The sequence below is a fragment of the Falco rusticolus genome, chromosome 1 (assembly GCF_015220075.1).
Source record: "Falco rusticolus isolate bFalRus1 chromosome 1, bFalRus1.pri, whole genome shotgun sequence".
NCBI classification, from domain to species: Eukaryota; Metazoa; Chordata; class Aves; order Falconiformes; family Falconidae; genus Falco; species Falco rusticolus.
Window position 1 is genome coordinate 27419077 of NC_051187.1, and position 18724 is coordinate 27437800.

The 18724-nt window shown below is 52.6% G+C and overlaps 2 protein-coding genes across 4 annotated transcripts in view; both read left to right on the plus strand.

The window, feature by feature from the left end:
* Positions 1-9781, plus strand: part of GRK3 (G protein-coupled receptor kinase 3) — a 76491-nt gene extending 66710 nt beyond the window's left edge. Inside the window, exons 19-22 of one of the 3 annotated variants that reach the window (XM_037375268.1) lie at positions 596-732; positions 1016-1051; positions 1687-1800; positions 2365-9781. In XM_037375268.1, the coding sequence (XP_037231165.1) occupies positions 596-732; positions 1016-1051; positions 1687-1800; positions 2365-2526 (449 nt within the window). In that variant the 3' untranslated portion in view covers positions 2527-9781. The remainder of the gene's footprint in view (positions 1-595; positions 733-1015; positions 1052-1686; positions 1801-2364) is intronic. The other 2 variants (XM_037375269.1, XM_037375270.1) reach the window with 2 other exon arrangements.
* A 3528-nt stretch (positions 9782-13309) lies between these two features.
* MYO18B (myosin XVIIIB) overlaps positions 13310-18724 on the plus strand; it is a 74234-nt gene continuing 68819 nt past the window's right edge. Inside the window, exons 1-7 of the mRNA XM_037375271.1 lie at positions 13310-13461; positions 14139-14876; positions 15127-15193; positions 15421-15533; positions 15756-15932; positions 16638-16836; positions 17670-17812. Coding sequence (XP_037231168.1) covers positions 14655-14876; positions 15127-15193; positions 15421-15533; positions 15756-15932; positions 16638-16836; positions 17670-17812 — 921 coding nt within the window. The 5' untranslated portion in view covers positions 13310-13461; positions 14139-14654. The remainder of the gene's footprint in view (positions 13462-14138; positions 14877-15126; positions 15194-15420; positions 15534-15755; positions 15933-16637; positions 16837-17669; positions 17813-18724) is intronic.

The following is an 18724-nucleotide window of genomic DNA, read 5'->3' on the forward strand; positions in this document are numbered from 1 at the left end:
TTTGAAGCTTCACACAACAGACTCTCATATTACTGTCATTCACCAGTAATTGTTAGAATTCATTTAGTCAGTATCGTGTTTCTTAATGTTTTGAAATGCTGTATGATGACATAATGTTATGGAAAACCTTTTGTACTCGTACTCTCTTTTAAAGATTATCGTGTACAGCCTTTCATTGTTTTTGTTTACTGTGTATGCTCAGAAAAGTACATGGGGGATTTGATTTCGTGACGAAGCTGAGAAAGAAAGCGGGAGGTCATTTGCAGCAAACTTCACTTGTTTGCACAAGGATGTTGCATCACAAACTCTGAACTTTGGGATAGCAACATATGTGTCTTTTAATAGTTAATTAGATAGCTTTTTTAAGAACCAAATTCTGTTCTTGGTTACTCCACTGCAGCCACATGAGTTCATGTCATTAAGGCAGAATTGGGTCTACCTGTGCCTGTGCACATAGAAGCACTGTTGCAAGCCTGGGGAGGGCAACGCGGAGTCACGTTGTGTTCAGGGCTGTGTCCCTGCTCAACACAGCACATTCGCAGAATGCTTTTAGGCAGAACCTTGTTTTCCATACTAATGTTTCCTCTTGTTATAGATTATGCACTTGGGAAGGATTGTATTATGCACGGATACATGCTGAAATTGGGGAACCCATTCTTGACTCAGTGGCAGCGTCGCTACTTTTACCTCTTCCCAAACCGGCTTGAATGGCGAGGGGAAGGAGAGTCCCGGGTAAGTGAGGTTAATCCCGAGAGCAGAGCTTTCAGGGGCGTGAAAGGCAGGTGGACGTTGAGGCAAATCTGAGAACTCGTACTCGGACGTACCTCCCGTGGAAATAAAGATTTGTCCGAGTAAATGACCAGTAGATTTGAGTAACTTACCTTGAGTATTGCTTTAGTTAATGGGTAGCTATGCTGCACTGATGAAACATAAAGTTGACTTGAGAAACCTGTTTACTTTGTTTTGTTATGTTTTTAAAGGAATTTGGTAGTTCATGGTGCTGTTTTTCATTTAGGACCTCTGGACTATTTATACAAAAAAACATAAACTGGTAAGGTCATAAGTGCTATAGCATTTTATTTTAAAGAAAATGCTATAGTAACTTTAGTTTAGTCCAGCTGTGATCACGTGCTAGGCAGATCATTTGTATACTTAGTTAAATAAGGTTTTGGAATTTCAAAACGTTGTTGTCCTCTTACAGTCTATAGGGAAAGATTTTCTGCAGACTGTTGTGTATGTTTGCTTCTTTGTGAGTATATAGTACTTAAATATTCCCTTTCAGCTTGTTGAAATAGTAAGATTGTCCTTTTTATTTTTTTAGCAGCAGTAATACGTGGAAAAAATATAAAATTATGTGCACCTCTCTTGAGGGAAGATAGCGAATATTTTGTTTGTAGACACACCTACTTGTAGATTCTTGTTTCATGCTGTCATTACTGGCTTGCTTAGCTTATGTTTTGTTGTCTCTGTTGAAGCAACCAAGCCCCTTGCTCAATTTCTCTCTTACCTTATAATCTATCTTTAGTTCATGACGCAGTCTTCAGAAATAAAGAAAAGTTTGTGTAATGACTATTACTGTTCATAACTTGATTTATGTGACTAGTCCAGAAAAATTAGGTAGTGGCTGTATTTGATGGGCAACAGGTTTTTTTGCATCATCTCTCTGCTTTTTTGCAAATGCTACAGCAAAACCTGCTGACAATGGAACAAATAGTATCTGTTGAAGAAACACAAATTAAAGACAAGAAATGTATCTTACTGAGAATTAAAGGAGGAAAACAGTTTGTCCTACAGTGTGAGGTGAGGCGCTTGTTTTTCCGTAACTCTTAATCAGGTTGTTTTGCATATGATAAAACAATGGAAAAGTTTTTCAGGCCCTCCCATTATGCGTTAACTAAGGGTGCTTTATGAAGGAAAGCTGAATCTAAGCAAAACCGGGAAGTTTTTATCACACACAAATTCTGCAAGTAGGAAACCTGCAGCTATGCCAGTTTCTGTCATGGATTTCAATGGTATTTGGGCCAAAGTGGGTTCAGTTTAATAAATAGCTAAAGAAACTTGTCAGCCTGCGTGGGCTTCGAAGGCCTTGTTGGCATGTGGCTCGCTGCAGTAGCTGGTGGTAGCCGATGCGTTTGCAAGGGAGGAAGCGCACAAGCCCTCAGAATATTTTGACCGGCTGTAGTTGCTGCTGCCTTGCCTGGCTTCAGCAGGGTGATGGAGAAGCAGAGGGCCGTACATTTTCAATATCCAAAGTTACTCATTGCTTCGGAAAGTTAAAATAAGTTGCTTAAAGCGCTATCTAAGAGAGAAGAGGGTATTGGCAGTTTACTATGAAGTGCCAAACTACTTCTGTATCTCTTTCAGAGTGACCCAGAATTTGTTCAGTGGAAAAAAGAGCTGACAGAAGCTTTTACTGAGGCACAGAGGTTGCTGCGTCGAGCTCCAAAGTTTCTCAATAAATCTCGCTCAACAGTTGTAGAGCTTTCAAAACCACCACTCAGCCACAGGAATAGCAATGGTCTGTAGGAGACACAGAGAATGGAGTTCACTTAGGGAAAGCTACTTGGTGAACATGCTGAGTTTCACAGAATCCTTACGAATTACTTTGTGCAATCCTGGACGTGGGATGTGCTTAGAAGAGGAAGAACAGATGTTTACAGCGTGGGATAATGTCAGAACTCTGTCTCTGGAGGTTGCGAAGACTGGAACAGTGGCAAGTGAATTCATGCTCCTAGCAGTGGTGGAAATTACCAAGCGCAGAGGCTGCATATTGCTCCCATGCATTCCCACACCCCGGAGGTGTCTAAAATGTGGTCCGTTACTCTAGAACTACTGATGGAAGGAAGGTCCTGCTTTCTCTGCAATACCCTTGTTTGGTGTGTGCCAAGCCTGGAGACTGAAATGGTTACTGCTGGCTAGGATGACACTTCTGTGTGCGATACCGAGAAACCCCTCAACTTGGAAGGAGCTGCAGACTTGCCATGTTGGATAACCTTTAATCTGTCGTGTTGCCATGTTCTTTCCAACCATTACTGCTGACTTGATAATAACCTTTCTCCGTACTGCTGATGGTCAACAGTGTGACTCTTATGCACTTCAAAGTACTGAATTCTAACTGTCCTGTGGTTTAAATGTTACTGCTACTTCATGGAAACATTGAACTCAAATTATTCACTTGGTTTGTTGTACTCACTAATAGTAGCTACCACCGTTTTGCTTCTTCTACGTATATGCAGTACTATAACTGACACAGTAGAGTAATAATTGGTGAAGAGGAATTTATGGTAGCTTCATCTAGTGCTCTGTTGTATAAATTGACTATTTTAGCACAGTTTTTAAAGAGCAGATTCCTTTTGAAAAGTTTACAGTGAACATAAAGACAGTACTTTTCCATTTCAGGTCAACAGCACTTTTTAAAAATTAAAAAGAAATTATTCAAATCCAATGCATTCTAGTGCATGTACTGGGTTAAAATGTCTGGGTACCTTGGTACGTATTCTGGATCACTCTTCAGTTACGGGACTTGTGGATCCTTCTCTGCTGTACATAAAACCATTAAGCAGGTGTGTTCTCATAGCATAGATACCCCAGACTTTCATTGTAGCTCAGCTCAGGAGTTTCATGCACACACACCACGTGGCTCGGCTTGCAAAACGGTTTTTAATTTTCTTTTCTAGAGAGTTCAAACTGTCCACACTGAAAACCATCCAAAAATACTGAGGATGGAACTGACGAAATGAGCTGTTCAGATGCCAGATTTGTATTAGTTCTACTTGAGACAGCAGTCACATCATGTGGAAGCCCTTGCTAAAGTAAAGATACAATCTCTTAACTGTTAGACAACTTTAAGCACGTGAAGTCAGCCTTTCCCTGGTTATTGTGATGTTTTGTAAGAGATAAGTCAGGGCTGAATTTAAGCTTTTTTACCTGATTTGGTAAACACCTTAGAGAGTGTTTTCTGCCCAGCTGCGGTGGTATGACTCTCATAGTCCCTAAAGACGATGGGAATTGCATCTGCATAAACGGGAATAGAATTTGTGCTGACAGCTTGCTCTGCCCACCTGGCATGCACGGTTTGTCTGGCGTGTGTTGCTGACAGATAACCACAGAGTTCTAGACCTGTTTCCTTGTAGAAAAGTACAGATTGGCAAAAATAGGAAAACTATTTTGAAAGTATTTGTTTATCCTGAACACACTTGTGATAAAATTAGGTGTATTTGCTTCTCAAAGTGGGAAGGCTTAACTCTACATAGCATGTGCTTTCACAACTGTGTGAGCTCTGTCTTACTATCTGGTGTGGCATAAAAAGAAAAATGCATTTTGGAAAATACCTTGTGTGAGTCAGGTGGTATCTTTTAATGATTTCTTTTTTCCCCTGTTTATTTTTCGAATTATTCTGTATGAAGATTACCAACTCCTCTGCCATTCTTACTGGTGAGTGGTGTTTAGCATCTCAGCATCCTCTGTAAGGAGTAGTGGTGGTATTTACTGATGTTTGGAGTGGAAGATGTCTCATCTTTCTGGCACTGGCTGTGCAGTAGATGTTGTTAAGCTTTTCCTACAATACCATGCGATGCTCTGATTTTTCCTCTTGATTTGGAAAAAACCCTCAGATTGTGATAAAGATCACTCTTAGATCTTGTGTAACTTGTTCATACTTTCTTAGTTCACGGTCAGTTCCATTCTTCTCTCTTAGTTACTTTCCACAGTTGCTTTTTATGCAAAATGCTTGTTGGTGGAGTTTTGTGGTGTGGTGCGCCAGACACCGTAGGTTCTGGACGCTGGTGTCTGCGAGGAGGGGAGGGACAGATCTGCAGTGGGGACGTTGTACCTCAAACCCATAGATTTTATATGAAACAAGGCTGCGTATTGACTTACAGAAATACACAGATTTTGAAGTGTAACAGAGTTGGGATAGCCCTTATTGCCTCATCGGGGTACATGGCAGCTGAGCTGTGCCGTCGGTCAGCACCGCTCGCCAGTGTCAGATGGGAGCGGGATAGTAAAAGATTTGGGTTTTTTCAACTGATCTATCAACAATTTATAAAAGCTTTATATTTGTGACTTGCATGTGACTGCGCTGTTAGGAGAGGAAGAGAGACTACCGTAGCGAAAAACTCGCGTACGTGTGGGGAAAGCTGGGGTCCCAGTAACAAGCGGGGCTCTGTGTGGAAGGGACTGGATCTGCTGGTGTGGAGGGAAAGCTGGAATTCTGCCCTTCAAAGCAAAATGCTAGATACTGCTCCAAACTGATCGTCCCTGGTTTAGGTACCAGATTCTCTGAAGGTTGTTTTTTTTTTTTTCTTGAAGGGTCAAAGGTTCTTGATGGTGTTATTTTACATGAAGGTCTTCAGCTGTAAGAAAATCTTACTGAATGCAGAAACCATAAGGCACAATGTCTTTTACGCATTTTGACCACATTTGTAGGACTGTTCTTTTTTTTTCATGTTCAGGGAAGTAAAGATAAAAGAAATTAGAGCTTCAGGCATCAACAGAGCTGAGTGAATGATTAAACACAGACTTTAAAACAAATTATCTGAAAGTCCTTTAAAAAAAAGTCAGCTGTACGTACTGAAGATGTAAGCGTGTATGGGAATTGTTTCTGAATTTCAAAACAGAGAATTACATGCCAGATAGAGCCATATTAAACACTCCCCTTACACATCCACATGCCTTCTCAGTGCTGCAGGGATTATTTTCTGATTATTCTGTGTCTCTGACTTACGAGCTGACAAATGCAGTTAAGACTAGGGCCTGGAAAGCAAGTGCGAGTGCTGTGGTGGTAGAAAGATGTGTAATTTCTGCAGGAGCTGTGCTTGGGGGGATCACAGTGACTGTTCAGAGAGCTGCAGCTCTGTGCTGCGAGCTTTTCCTTTCCTGCTGCTCTGAGGTAGGGCATCATTTTTGATAGGTGGGAGTTGCTGTAAATTAATGTCTCACTTCAAGAATAGGGACACAGAAAATTCTAGCCAAAATCAGACCTTTGTAAGTTGAAATTTAGGTGAAGGAGAAGCAAAGTGCCAGTTATTCCTGCTGTAAGCCAAGTGTGACTGAGGAACTGTTTGGAGCTGGGCTTGGCTGATGCTGTAAAGTGTTCCCTGGACACCATGTCAGCCGAGATGTCACGTCATTGCAGGTAGAAGTTAGGCACTTTTTATTATTCAAATTTATTTGGCAATTATTTTGCAAATTCATGAAACTGTTAAAGGAACATCTTTTAAAAAAAACTTCACGTAGGTGCAGGCTATCCAGTTTTCTAAGTATAAAAGCTTCTTCGTATTAGTTGTGTTTGAGCTTTGTGCCTTGTCACTGGTCCAGCAAAGTCTACGCCTGCAGTCTCATGAGTTACTTCTCAAACCGCTGCTGTGAGATAAGCTCTGCTGGTGTAAATGCTGGAGCTGATCCAGCTTGCATTGACGTTCCCGGTATGTTACCCCCTGTTAGGCTTCAAAAACGAAGACTCTGAGCGAGCATGCTAATAATAGTTGGCTGTGCGGATGGGAACCCTGGCAGGAGGGGACAGCATGGTGCTCAGTGAGCAAGGGTGACGGCACACAGCTCCGGCAGATATACCTCAGCTTAGTTGCGTTTGGATTTTCCTTCATTTCAACAACTCTTCTTTAGCAATGCGGCAGAAATATTTCTTCTCCCACTTCTCCTGGTGGGGGGAAAAAAAGAAGGAAATAGGATCATCGGGTTGGTTTTGGTTTTAATACACATGCTGGTGTTTGCAGTCTGGTGCATAGATAATACGAAATGTGGTGTATTTGGTGCTAAACCCCCCCCTGTTTATCGAAGTTGTGATCCTGTATGAGGGGATGCTGTTGATGTCCAGCGCAACGGCTCGAGGTGTGGATTTGGTACAGCAGCATTGCCACCACGAGTAGGATCCAGCCCCTGCTGGCTGTGCTGACTTGCGCATTAACGTTTTGTAGGTTTACAGTAAATTAGCTCATGAAAAGTGAAGTACCTGGAGCTCTGTGCGTTGCTCTTTTCCCGGCAGCTGATCAGTTTTAGGACTAGATTCTTTTTTAATGTCATGTGCATATCTACGTGCTGCAGACGTCCACAGTCGCACACTGGTTTCACTGTTCCCCGCACAGCAGATGGCAATGATACAGTTACTTTAACTCTGAAATGCTCACACTCTAAATATATATGGAAGAAGGACTATTTTGAAGTGTACAGTAGAAAGTAAATAATTCTAGTTGTATTGATTAATATAAGGAATGAGTCAATTCTAAAAATTAAAAAAAATCTGAAAAGCGTATTTTGAAAAAGCATAGTATTAATTTTAATATTGTAAAAAAAGGAAAATATCTAAAATATACAGAGAACATATGTATATCCAAATGTCTGAGAAATTTCAAGATAATCTACTTTTGTTTTCTGTTGATTTCTATTCCATGGTGTACATATTGTGTGGATTGAACATTGGCTGTTTTAATACTGTTGTTAAATTGTATTTTTATTTTTTGTTAAACTAATCATCACAGACTCAGCTTTATTTTGTTTATGTAAAGGTTGCTATGCTATGTAGGTATAAAACCAAGAATTCTATTTTAACAAAAAAGCATTTTATATTATTTATTAAATACATGTTTCTCCAACTTCTGACATTCCACAGAATTTCTGCTCCGTATATGTATAGAAATGACAGCTCCTTTCAAGCAGGATCAGTCAGCTTTATTCTGTTTTTCATAATAAAGTGGAAATAGTTCCCATCAGCCTGTCCAGCTCACCCTTCTGTTAGAGCGTAGTGACTTCCAGGTACAGACGGGCCCATCCCAGAGTGCAGTGGCTCGTGAATGTTGAATCATCTGAAAAACTCTTGCAAATAAACCCCTGGATGTGATACCTTTAAATTTCCCCACTATGCCCCAGCATCCCAGAGAGTGAGCTTTTATTCACATGACTCTGTGCTGGGTTAACGAGAATTAATGACCTTAAAATTGGGGCAAGGAATCAGCTTGATATTTGAAAAAGCTCAGACATCAGCTGAGATATTTGCAAAGCTTGTTAATTCCACGGCTAATGAGCAAGTGGAAGGGAGAGCCCAGAGGGGCTGCTGAGTTTGAGCGCTGGAGGAGTCCTGGTGTGGGTCTGCTCGGAGCGGTGGCTTACGTTGGGCTGGTTCGGGTACAGAGCAGAGGTGTGCTGCCTGGCATCGATAATGGCAAAAATGTATTTACTGAAAATTATTTTTGCTGTTTCAGGGTGATTACTTGGTCCTTAAAAATAGGCTGGAGCCTGCGCAGATAGGAGAGGTGTGCTGCGGAGCACTGGGGAGCCAGGCAGCTGGGACAGATGCCCGGCCGCGGCGCAGGGCTGTGCTCCTTGTCCCCGTGCTGCAGCTGAGCAGGGGAGCGGGGACCCCTAGGACCCCGGCAGGGACTGTGCCTCCAGGGGGGTGTCAGGAGGGTGACCCTGTGCTCCCCGAGCTGAAGCAACCTCATGAGGCAGCCCCCCGCTGCAAGTAACTGCTGCTGGGCACATCTGTAGATAACCAAACCAGGCACCCCCTTCCCCAGCAAGGTACAAAAATAGCACAAAATTCATCAGATAACTCAGTTGCTAAAAATAATTCCAGTTGCAATCGCGGCCTCTGCAGTCTGAGGAACACTCAAGGTAGTAAAGCACATGCTTTTAATTTCCACTGTGGCAGAGCTTGAAGTACGTGCTCATCGGGGCTTAACCGAATGATATCTTGAGGGTGAAATCTGGCTTTTGCCTGCTGTGCCACTGAAGCCGCATCTTCTTGTTGAGATGCTGCCGAAAGTGGGGAGGAGGTGGCTGCTTTTCCCCTGTAGTAGTTAGTTCTTGCCTTGTTTTCCATTTTCCCCTTCTTCACGCCTGTCTGACCGTGTTTGATTCCTGCAGCTGAGGAGTGAGCTGTGGCATTGAGAGTGGGAGAGGGAGGCCAGCGGCAGGTGTGAAACCGCGGTGGTGCCGTGAGGTCGTGGTTCCTTGCTGTACCGTGACAGGGATAGCGCCCAGACTGGTGCCGCAAACCTGATGCGTGCCCAAGCAGGGCTTTGGTAGAAAACCTGCCCAGGGATGCAGAAAGCTGGTGGTTCATCCACAGTCGGGGTTTGTCCGGGTCTGTGTAGCTCAGTGTATTGCCAGGCTGGAAAAGGAGACGGATGCAGGCGAGCTGGGGGCTTGCCGGGATGCGGGGCTGGAAAGAGGCTTCCCTGGCTGTAGCAGCCATCTTTTCCTTACGGAAAGGGAGAGATCAGAGAGCAGGTGAGATGGCAAATAAAAACAAGTCTGAAAAACAGAATAAAGTGAGAGCATCCTAGGAGAGGTGCTTTTATGAGCACTGTTTCAGTGACTACATTTGGTCCTTTAAAAAAAAAATTAAGGAGCAGATTCACATGAATAGCTACTAGTGATTTAAAGAAATATATTGAAAGAGAACCTGTTTTCAATGTGTAATTTAATGGTAAGAAAAGCCAGTATCTGTAAATAACTTTAGATATTGTATCTATGAGAATCATTCTTTGTTTTATGTACTTGGCTCTTTTCATATTTATTGTGCAGAGGAGGGTGTGCCCCGTGCCGGTGTATGCTGCTGCACGTTCCGGTAGTATTTCTCACAGAGACTTATCTTCAGAGTTTACAGTCCTTGGCGATTTGTGACTGATGTGCCACACTTAGTTAATCCCGCCATTATTTTTTTAAAGGATTATTTTGGCACAGCTAAGCTGCTTCTGTGTGTTGGTCAGTACGACTGCTCTCATATGACAAGAACCCCAATAAAAACCGTCCTTTGCGTGTGTGCTGCCGCCTGGTTCTTGCGGTCTCGCCTATCCCTTCCTGCGCTGCGGCGAGGCTGTGCCGGGCTGCCTGCCGGGACTGGGCAGTGCTGGATGCGCCCCTGCTCCCCATTGCCCCCCGCTGCCCCCCGCAGAGGTAAGTCCCTTCACTCCGCCAGAGAAGCTGCCATTCGCGTGCACGGTGTTGGTGCTTTTACCACGTCTGGCTGCTGTGGGATGCACCGGCTGCGGCTGGGATGGTGCCGCTGTGGCGGGGAGGGCCCTGGGGGTGATCCGCAGCCCGGTGGGCTGGAGCAGCACAAAAAGTGGCCCCAGCAGGGACCATGAGGTGTGTTACAGGTGACAAACTGGCTTTCCAAAAGTGCAGGAGGGACCCTGATACTCAGAGCTGAGGGGTGCCGCAGCAGCCAAGCTCCCACAGGGACCATGTAAAGGATCATCTGAAACCACATGTCCTCACGCTGTTCCCAGGTGGAAAAGGGGTTTGGTGAGATGCTGGGGGCAGCCCTAAGGCTCCTGCCAGGCAACTACAGACTAACAATCCTGTTTCCTTTCTTATTAACAGAGCTGTCCCAGCTGCCTGTGCTGATGCCCTGGCCACGTCCGTGGAGCTCGCTGGGGAGGTGTGGAGCAGCGGAGGGGGGGTTGCACCTCTGCAGGCGTCTTTGGTCCCATCCCGCATCCTGCACCCCTGGCTGGGTGTTGGGTGCTGGTGGTGGTCGCACTGGGGTGGGTGGGACGTGGGTCCTGGCGGTCCCTGGTGGGTCACCATCTGCCCCGCGTGATAGCCCCATGGCACCCCCACATGCTCTGTGCCCAGCAGGGCTCTGCAGGGGGGGGTGGGGCTGGCAGGGACAGGCAGGGCTGCCCCCCTCCCTCCCTCCCCACCCGCCCTGCCTGGGGTTGCTGAGCATGTTGGCGTTATTGCTTCGGTGACTGTTTCTTTCCACCAGTGGGAGGTTATTTTGAGCACTGCTTTTGGGTCCCTCCCCAGCTCAGCCCCCCATCTCAGGGCTGGGGCTGGTGCGGGGAGCCGGGGTTAACCCCCTGTGCTGGAGCTCTGACCCGCAATCCTGGGGGACAGCCTTGAGGTCCCCTCCTGCAGTGGTAGAGTGCCCAGAGCTGGCTCACCTCAACCCACAGCAGTTCTCCGGCATCTGCGGGGTGCAGGCATGTGCGCTGAGGAGGGCATGGACACACGTGTGGGGGAGGGCACGTGACACACGCGTGTGCCACCCAGTGCAGAGAGGCCAGGGAACAGGAGGGCCCCACGGTGCCATTGCCTCTCCCCAGCAGAGGCCCCGGTGCCACCACCGCGGGTATTTTTAGCAATGACATGTGTCACCTCAGCTGCCGCGGCGGCAGGGGGTGGCAGGGGGAGGCGCACGCTGACCCGCTGCTGCTGCTCGCCCGCCCGCCGCCTTCGCTCCCCTGCTCGCTGCGGAGAGCCCGGTGCTGGCGTGGGCCCGCAGCCCCCACCAGGTATGGACACTCCAGGGGGGGCTCTGGGGTGGGGGGTTGGGGTCAGGGTCCCAGTGGGGCTTTTTGGGTGTGCTGGCAGTCAGGCCGTGGGCCCCTTGGCAGGGAGGGCTATTTTTAGTTGGGGATGGATGGCGATGGCGGCAGCCCCAGCTTTGGGGGGTGGCTTCAAGCCCCCATTCTGTGCCGGGAGGGCTGCTGTGGAATGTGGACTGTGCTCCCTGCCCCATGTGAGAGGGTGGCTGGGGACCCCTCTGTGGCCTCGGCTTGTGGCATCCACTGGGGTGGCAGCAGGTCCTGGGTGGCAGCAGGAGAGAGTCCCCAGCTGGCTCCTGCCTGGGGACCAGACCCAGACCCAAATGGAGCCACATCGTACTCGCTGGGTGGGGTGAGCTGGAGTGGTGGAGATGGTGGTCCCCGGCCCTTTTTTGTGCCATGCTACGTGTTTGGTCGAGGCATGTCCCCCTCTGTGCCTCAGTTTCCCTGCATGTAGAGCAGGGCTGGGGATCCAGCTCCAGCTGGCAGGTATGGGTTGGCCACCGCAGGCACCTTCTGGGCTCAGGGCTCTGGCTGTGCCCCTCGGACCTGGCTCGTCCCCCACGGCCGCAGGGCCCTGGCTGGGGGGACAGCATGGGGGCAGCAGGAGGGAAGGCATGTGGCACCCGGGGCTGCCGCCGGACAAGGCAAGTGACATTCCTCAGCCGGCTCCTGGCCGCTCCCGGCGCCCCTGCCCTTTACTGTACAAGGAGATGGGGCTGCCGGCGCGAGCGGCAGGGCCAGACGAGCCCCGACCTGCTCAGTGCATGAATGATCTCAACAGGTGAAGCCAGGGTCAGCCCAAACTGGGGCACGAGCGGGCTCCCGCGGCCACCCTGTGCCACCCAGCTCAGGGCAGCGGGTCCCAGCACCTCCCCGGTGCCAGCGACACCCTGTACCACCGCGTCGCCGTGCTCCCTGGCCCTCCGCTGTGCTGTGCCAGGGGGCTGGAGGTGGCTGCTCGTGGCTGGTGCTCTCCCCAGCACTGCCAAAGGACCCGTCCCCTGCATGCCCAGGCTGCCGATGCCAGGCAAGGTCATGGTGGTGCAGCCCTGGCACGGCCCCGGGGCCAGCAGGAGCCCCTGGATAACTCTCTCCTCTCTCTCCACCTCATGTGCCCAGTGCGGCCCTGTGGCTTCTCTGTACAGCACCGTCCCACCTCACTGCCGGCATGGCCATCTCCTCGCGCCTCGCGCTCTGGGAGCAGAAGGAAAGTCTCAGTCCAGGGCGGCGCTGGCGGTGTTTCGGGGCTGGATGCTCTCGGGCTGCCTGGGTGCTTGGTACTGGGAGGGGGGACGCACCGCAGCCAGCCTGCCGCATGGCTCCGGGGTCAGCATCCCCTCAGCGCCCCGCACATATTGCTCATGCTGTGTCCCACCCTGCCAGCTCCAGCACCTTTGCAGCCTGGAAGTTCTGGTTTGGGTGATTTTGCTGCTGTTTGGGGCATGCGGTTCCCTGCGGGGATGAAACTCATGGGAATCTGCAGGGTTTGGTGCGTGTGCTGCTGCACGATGGGGCGGCTGGGAAAGCCCTTTGCTGGGGGAGCTGTGAAAAGTGGGGCTGGGTTTTGGCTTTGGGCCTGGCATGGAGGGACCCGCTGGTCTGCACATGGCTGCAGTGATGCCAGGAGCTGCTTCTTATCTCGCTGCAGCTGGGACGGTTCCTCCCGTGGCCATGCTGGAGCTACTGGGTGCTGGGCAGAGCTTGCAGCGCACACAGACTCCAGCCCTTGGCAGCGTGAGAAACCTGGGTGCTTCCCTGCCAGGCTTTTCTTGGTGCTTCTCCTCCTTCTCATCGCAGCATCCCTGAGCCAGCTGAGTGCTCAGGGGTCACCCATGGCCTCACCAGCAATCTGCAAGATACCTGCAGCTGCAGCCAGCCCTGCTGGCAGAGCAGGGTGCTGGTGCTCGGCTCTGCTGCTCATGCCACTAATGTGCCCACGGGGCTGGCTTTGCCGGGGCTCCTGTCCCTGCGCCATGCCCCGTAACCAAGCCTCTGCTCCTGCAAACAGATACGGGACGAGGACCGGGGGCCACCCCCATCCACACCCCCCCTGCTCCTGTCGGTCATCCCTGGGGGGTTCATCAAGCAGCTCGTGCGGGAGACTGAGAAGGAAGCCAAGGCAGCGAAGCTGAAGAAGGAAACCAAGACGAGTGTGAAAGAGGAGGTGAGAGGTGATGAGTCCCATGCAGCGCCAGGGCATCCTGCCTTGATGCTGGCCAGGTGTCCCTGTCTGCCCCCAGCCCAAAGCGGTTCCTGGAGGGCTGCGGGGGCCCTGCCACACTGGCCACAGCCGGGAGCCTGAGGGTTTTTTTTTTTGCATGAGCTGGGTTGGATGGTGAGGCCTGAGCTTGCAGCGTGCTGTTGGCTGTGGCAGGCTGTGTCCCGGGCCAGCCACCAGCCTTGAGCAATTAATGCTGGAGACTTCATCAATGCAACTTGCCATTCTTGACTTGCTTAATTAGAAGGCAAGTCATTAAGCAGAGTGTGAGGCTCTCTGGTTCAGCTCACAGTGCAGGAAGGGAAGAGGAAGGACACCTGGGCACAGCACCAAGTGTGACCCAGGACCCAGCGGACGGAGGGACAGGCTATGGCCAAGCGGGAGGGAGGAGGAGGAGGAGGAGGATGCCACCACTGACTGCAACCATGCAGCCAGGTCCAGGCAGCCACCTGCAGCCACTGGCTGTGCCCAGACCCAGCAGGTCGGGGCTGGAGCTCCATGTCCTGCTGGGCTGTGCTTGACGTGGGCATCCTGCACTGGGGCTGTGGCTCCTGGGGCCAGGGCTGGGGTCAGGTCCTTTGCCCTGTCCCTGTCAGACCCGGCTCCTCTCCTTCGCTTGACAGCTGGTGGTGGAGGACAGTGAGGCCCGAGACAAGGACGCCCCAGACGCCGGAGGAGAAGTGGCTGGCAAGGAGCAGCCACTGCAGAACGGACTGCACGCAGAGGGACAGGGGAGCGAGGGGGTTGCAGCCCCCCCACGCAAGAAGCTACCAGCTGGGAGAGCAGCACCAGGGCCCAGCCACAGCAAAGCCCCATCTCCTGTGCCCAGCCTGGCAGCAGCTGCCCCCAAACCAGTGGAGACCCCTCACCTGGAGGCTCCCAAGGCAGCAAAGCCATCATGCCCTGAGAAGAGCCCCAAGGACCCCCTCCTGGGGGGCAGCCCCTCAACTCTAGCCCCCACACCCAACAAGGGCCCCCAGTGCTGCAGCAAAGTCCCAGCAAAGGAAGGGGACGTTCCCAAGGGGACGGGCCCTGAGAGTGGCAAGAAGGAGAAGGGGGCACCCCCGAGGCACGAGGAGCCCCCAGCCAAGGTGAGAGCCAGGAAGGAGCTGGGACTAGCCAGGAAAGAGCCCGAGAAAATGAAGAAAGATGTCGGAGGTGGCAAGAAGGAGCCAAGGGAAATCAAAAAGCCTGGAAAAACTGCAAACAAGTCAGAAGGTCTCAAGGGGGAGCCAGGAGGGGTCCAAGAAAAGTCAGAAGATGCGGTAAAGGAGGTGGGGAAGGCAAAGGAAGAGCTGGGAGAGGGTAAGGAGACAGCAGGAGAGAGCAAAGAGACAGGCGAGAGCATGGACAAGGACCAGGTAATGTGTCCGCGGACGTGCTGGGCTCTTGCCTTGGAGCACCGATGCCATTTTCTGGTTTCATGCAGCTCTTCCCATTCGTGTGGGCTCAGCAGGGGGATGGGGGGCAGGTGACCTCCAGGGCCAGCCAAGTGGGCAGAGGAGGGGCAGGGGTTCTGGCTGGAAGTGTTGCTGTCCATGGGGCAAACGCAGTTTGTCCAGCTCAGTTTTCCACTGGTTCCTGCACAATTCCCCTCTCTCCTCCCCACAGGCTCCGAGGGACGTTTGGTACGAAGCAGAGAAGGTCTGGCTTATCCAACAAGATGGATTCACCCTGGGTAACTTGCCTTCCTCTCCCTCGCTTTCCAATGCCAAAGCTGTGCCGTGTCTCCAGCCTGGCTGTGGGTGTGGAGCAGGGTGGGCGCTGGGTGCTGTGCCAACACCATGCCCCAGCCTGGCTGCGGCTGGGGGTGTCCCCTCAGCAGCTCCCCATGCTGCAGCCGGCTCTGCCCCGAGCTGCCTCGGCTGTGCCATGCTGGAGGGACACACCAGCCTCTCGTTGCAGCCACGCAGCTGAAGCCAGATGTGGGGACACCCGAGCTGCCAGCCGGGAGGGTGAGGGTACGCAGGGAGGCGGACGGCAGCGTCACCGAGGTGGACGAGGACAGTGTGCAGCGGGTGAGCCCCCTCCTCGGTTTTGGCTTGTGCAGGGACGGGAGCCCTGCCCACAGCACCTGGTGCGTGGCAGTGCTCGGGCAGGGTTAGACCCGGGGCAGCCCTGCTGCTCAGGCCGTCGGCCCAGGCTGAATGGGCCCAAGGTGTCAGGGTGACGGTGGGGTCCGGCACAGCCCGTGCCACGATGGCAGGGCTCGAGGGGGGGCTCTGGCTCTGTTCCTGCAGACCAACCCCCCCAGCCTGGATTATGCTGAGGATCTGGCCGCGCTCATCAACCTCAACGAGTGCAGCGCCCTGAACACGCTGCAGCAGCGCTATCGGGCCCGGCTCCCCTGCACCTACGCGGGGCTCAGCCTGGTGGCCATCAGCCCCGGCTTCATGGCCAGCAGCAGCTCGGGGAAGGTGAGCGTGGGGAGGGGGGACCGTGGGGTGGCTGGCATCTCCCGTGGGAAGCGGTCACCCAGCCCCGTGGGGACAGTGGCGGTGGGCGCCGGGCGCTGCGGTGCCGGCAGGTGGCACCGTGGGACCGTCACAGCGCGCGGGGGAGGCTCGGGCTGAGGGCGCGCAGGGCCAGGGATGCTCGGGGCCAGGGATGCTCCGAGGACACTCAGGACTGCAGAAGCTCAGAGCCTGCAGTGCTCAGGGGCAAGAGGTGTAGGGACTGGGGATGCTCTGAAGACACTGAGGGCTGGGGACACTTGGGGCCAGGCAGGCTTGCAGCTGGGAACTGCTCCCACCACAGAAGTTTTCCTGGAGAAAATCACTGTGTTGCTGTGACTGCACGCCCTGAGCAGTCTGGGGGTGCCAGGGCTGGGGAGGGAATGGGCCAGGGGTGCAGTGCCCAGGATGGTGCCTGGCAGAGCTCTTGCTCACAGGCAAGCTGGAGCGGGTCCTGCAGCGGGTTCCCTGGGTCAGTCCCCAACCCTCTGGTGCCGGTGTTGTCAGGCTAGGCTGGTTGGGCTGGGAGGCATTTCCCCTTCCCCTGGGAATCTTGAGGGCTTCTGCACCCTGAGGAGAAACCATGGCCCTGAGCGTGGATGTCTTTAGGATTTTCTCTACAAGAAGCCTGTTTTGGGATGTGCTTCCCCACTCTCTCCCTGCCCACAGGCACTCAAGGGGAAGCGGGACAGCATGCCCCCACACATCTTCTCAGTGGCACAGAGAGCCTACAGGAACCTGCTGATGCAGCGGCAGGATCAGGCCATCGTGCCCCTGGGGCGCAGCGGGGCTGGGAGGACCACATGCTGCCAGAGTGCGCTGGAGTACCTGGTGGGCATGGCAGGCAGCGTGGATGGCAGGGTCTCAGGTATGGGGCTGAGCGGCCACTGCGAGCTCCAAGCCCCAGCAGCAACGCAGTGAGCCCCAGCAGTGGGGCTGAGGTTTGCTTGGTGCTGGGCAGAGGCAGCACACCGAGACTGTCTGCGCAGGCTGGGGAGTGCACACAGATGCAAAGGTGGGGCTGTTTGCCTCCATTTGACCTGTTCCCAGTCTGATTCATGCCCCTTTGGGGTGGCTCCCAAGCACCTGGGTACAGCTGTGTGAGCGCAGCATGTGCTGGTGGGGCTGCAGCCCAGGGGGCAGGTGAGCGGTGGGGCTGAGAGTGCTGCTGCCGCTTACCCATCCCAGACCAAATAGATTTGCTATTTTGATAAACACCAGAGTAAGCACCAGAAGGGAACTGCGTGCTTGGGGCAGCACTTTTCCCATCTGATCAAGTTACTGGTGACGTGAGAGGAAGCACTGTTAAGCAATCAGTAGCTTTAGAGGGCAGGTTTAGATTTCGGAGGTCTGGGTACACCATGGTCTTGCAAAGGGCTGGCAAACAGCCTGGAGCAAGGTGGAGGTGTGGGTGGGCTGGCATGTCCCCATCCTGCCCATGTACATGTGTTCCTATGGTGCAGGGTGCTAACCCCGTGCCCGGCTGGTGCCCCAGGTCCCCATGCACTGGGACAGACCCCCGGGAGGAGCAGGCAGAGGTGCAGCCAGGAGGAGAAGCATCCTCCAGCACCTGTCTGCAGCTCTGAGCCTGTGCTGGTGCAGCAGTGGCGCAGTCTGGCTCTCTCACAGTGCACAGCAGAGCAATGCAGGGCTGCAGCTGCTGCAGGCTGGCTCACGGGGCTGCCGGTGCTGGTTTTGCAGTGGAGAAGATCCAGGCAATGTTCACAGTTCTGGGAGCCTTTGGATCAGTGACCACCAGCCACAGCAGCAGCTCCACACGCTTCTCCATGGTTCTGTCGCTGGATTTCAGTGCCACCGGCCAGATAACAGCTGCTCATCTCCAGGTACCCCATGAGCCCTCTCATCTGGTGAGATTGGAGGGCTGTGGCAGAAACTGGGGGATCCTTGGGATGGGGGCAAACAGCCCCAGTGCCCCACTTCCCTGCCAGGCTGGGAGCGAGAGGAGTGACGCTCTGCTCTGCTTCTCCTCCTGGACCAAAGGTGCCCCAAATTGCAGCTGGGCAGAACTCTGCTAGCGGCGTGGTAGGGTCCCTGCAGCACGGCACCTCCTCCCCTGGCTGGGAGCACAGAACAGTGCTGGTATGAAATGTTGATGAGGAAATGTATAATTCAGCATCTCATTAGCAGCACCTTACACGTCAGCCTTGAGCAGAAACTTCTGAGGGCTTTTATCACCATCAGGGCTGTTTTGCAAAGGTACTTTCATCAGAGCTGCCTGTGCCCCTGGGCACAGATGGACGTCCACAGATGGACGAGAAGGCTTCAGGTGGTGTCTACTTGTGGACCACCAGGGCTTCCCACAGCTGCCCCAGGCACCAGCAGGGAGCTGATACCTGCTGTGGCTGTCCTGGCACTGGAACGGGAATGTGCCCTGGGAGCATTCACTCTCTGGACCACTAGTACCATCCTGGGATGCTTGTGGGAGACAGCAGGGGGGTCCCAGCTCCGCAGAGACTCATTCCTCATGTCAGTACTGGTGTTGAACTACCCTGACGGGGCTGGGGGCTGGTCTAGACTTGTCTCAGGCCCAAGCAATGGCTTATCCAGAGACTGTGGCACCTTTGCTAGGGCCATCGCATTGCCCAGACCTCTGGGGGTGGGGAGGGACTGTGGGTGCTGCACCCTTGCACTGAAATATTGCCCTTGATGCATGCCTGGGGCACGATGCAGCTCTTGCTTGCACACCCTGCAGTGCACAGCCCCATATGGGAGGAGCAGCCTGCAAAGCCAGCTGT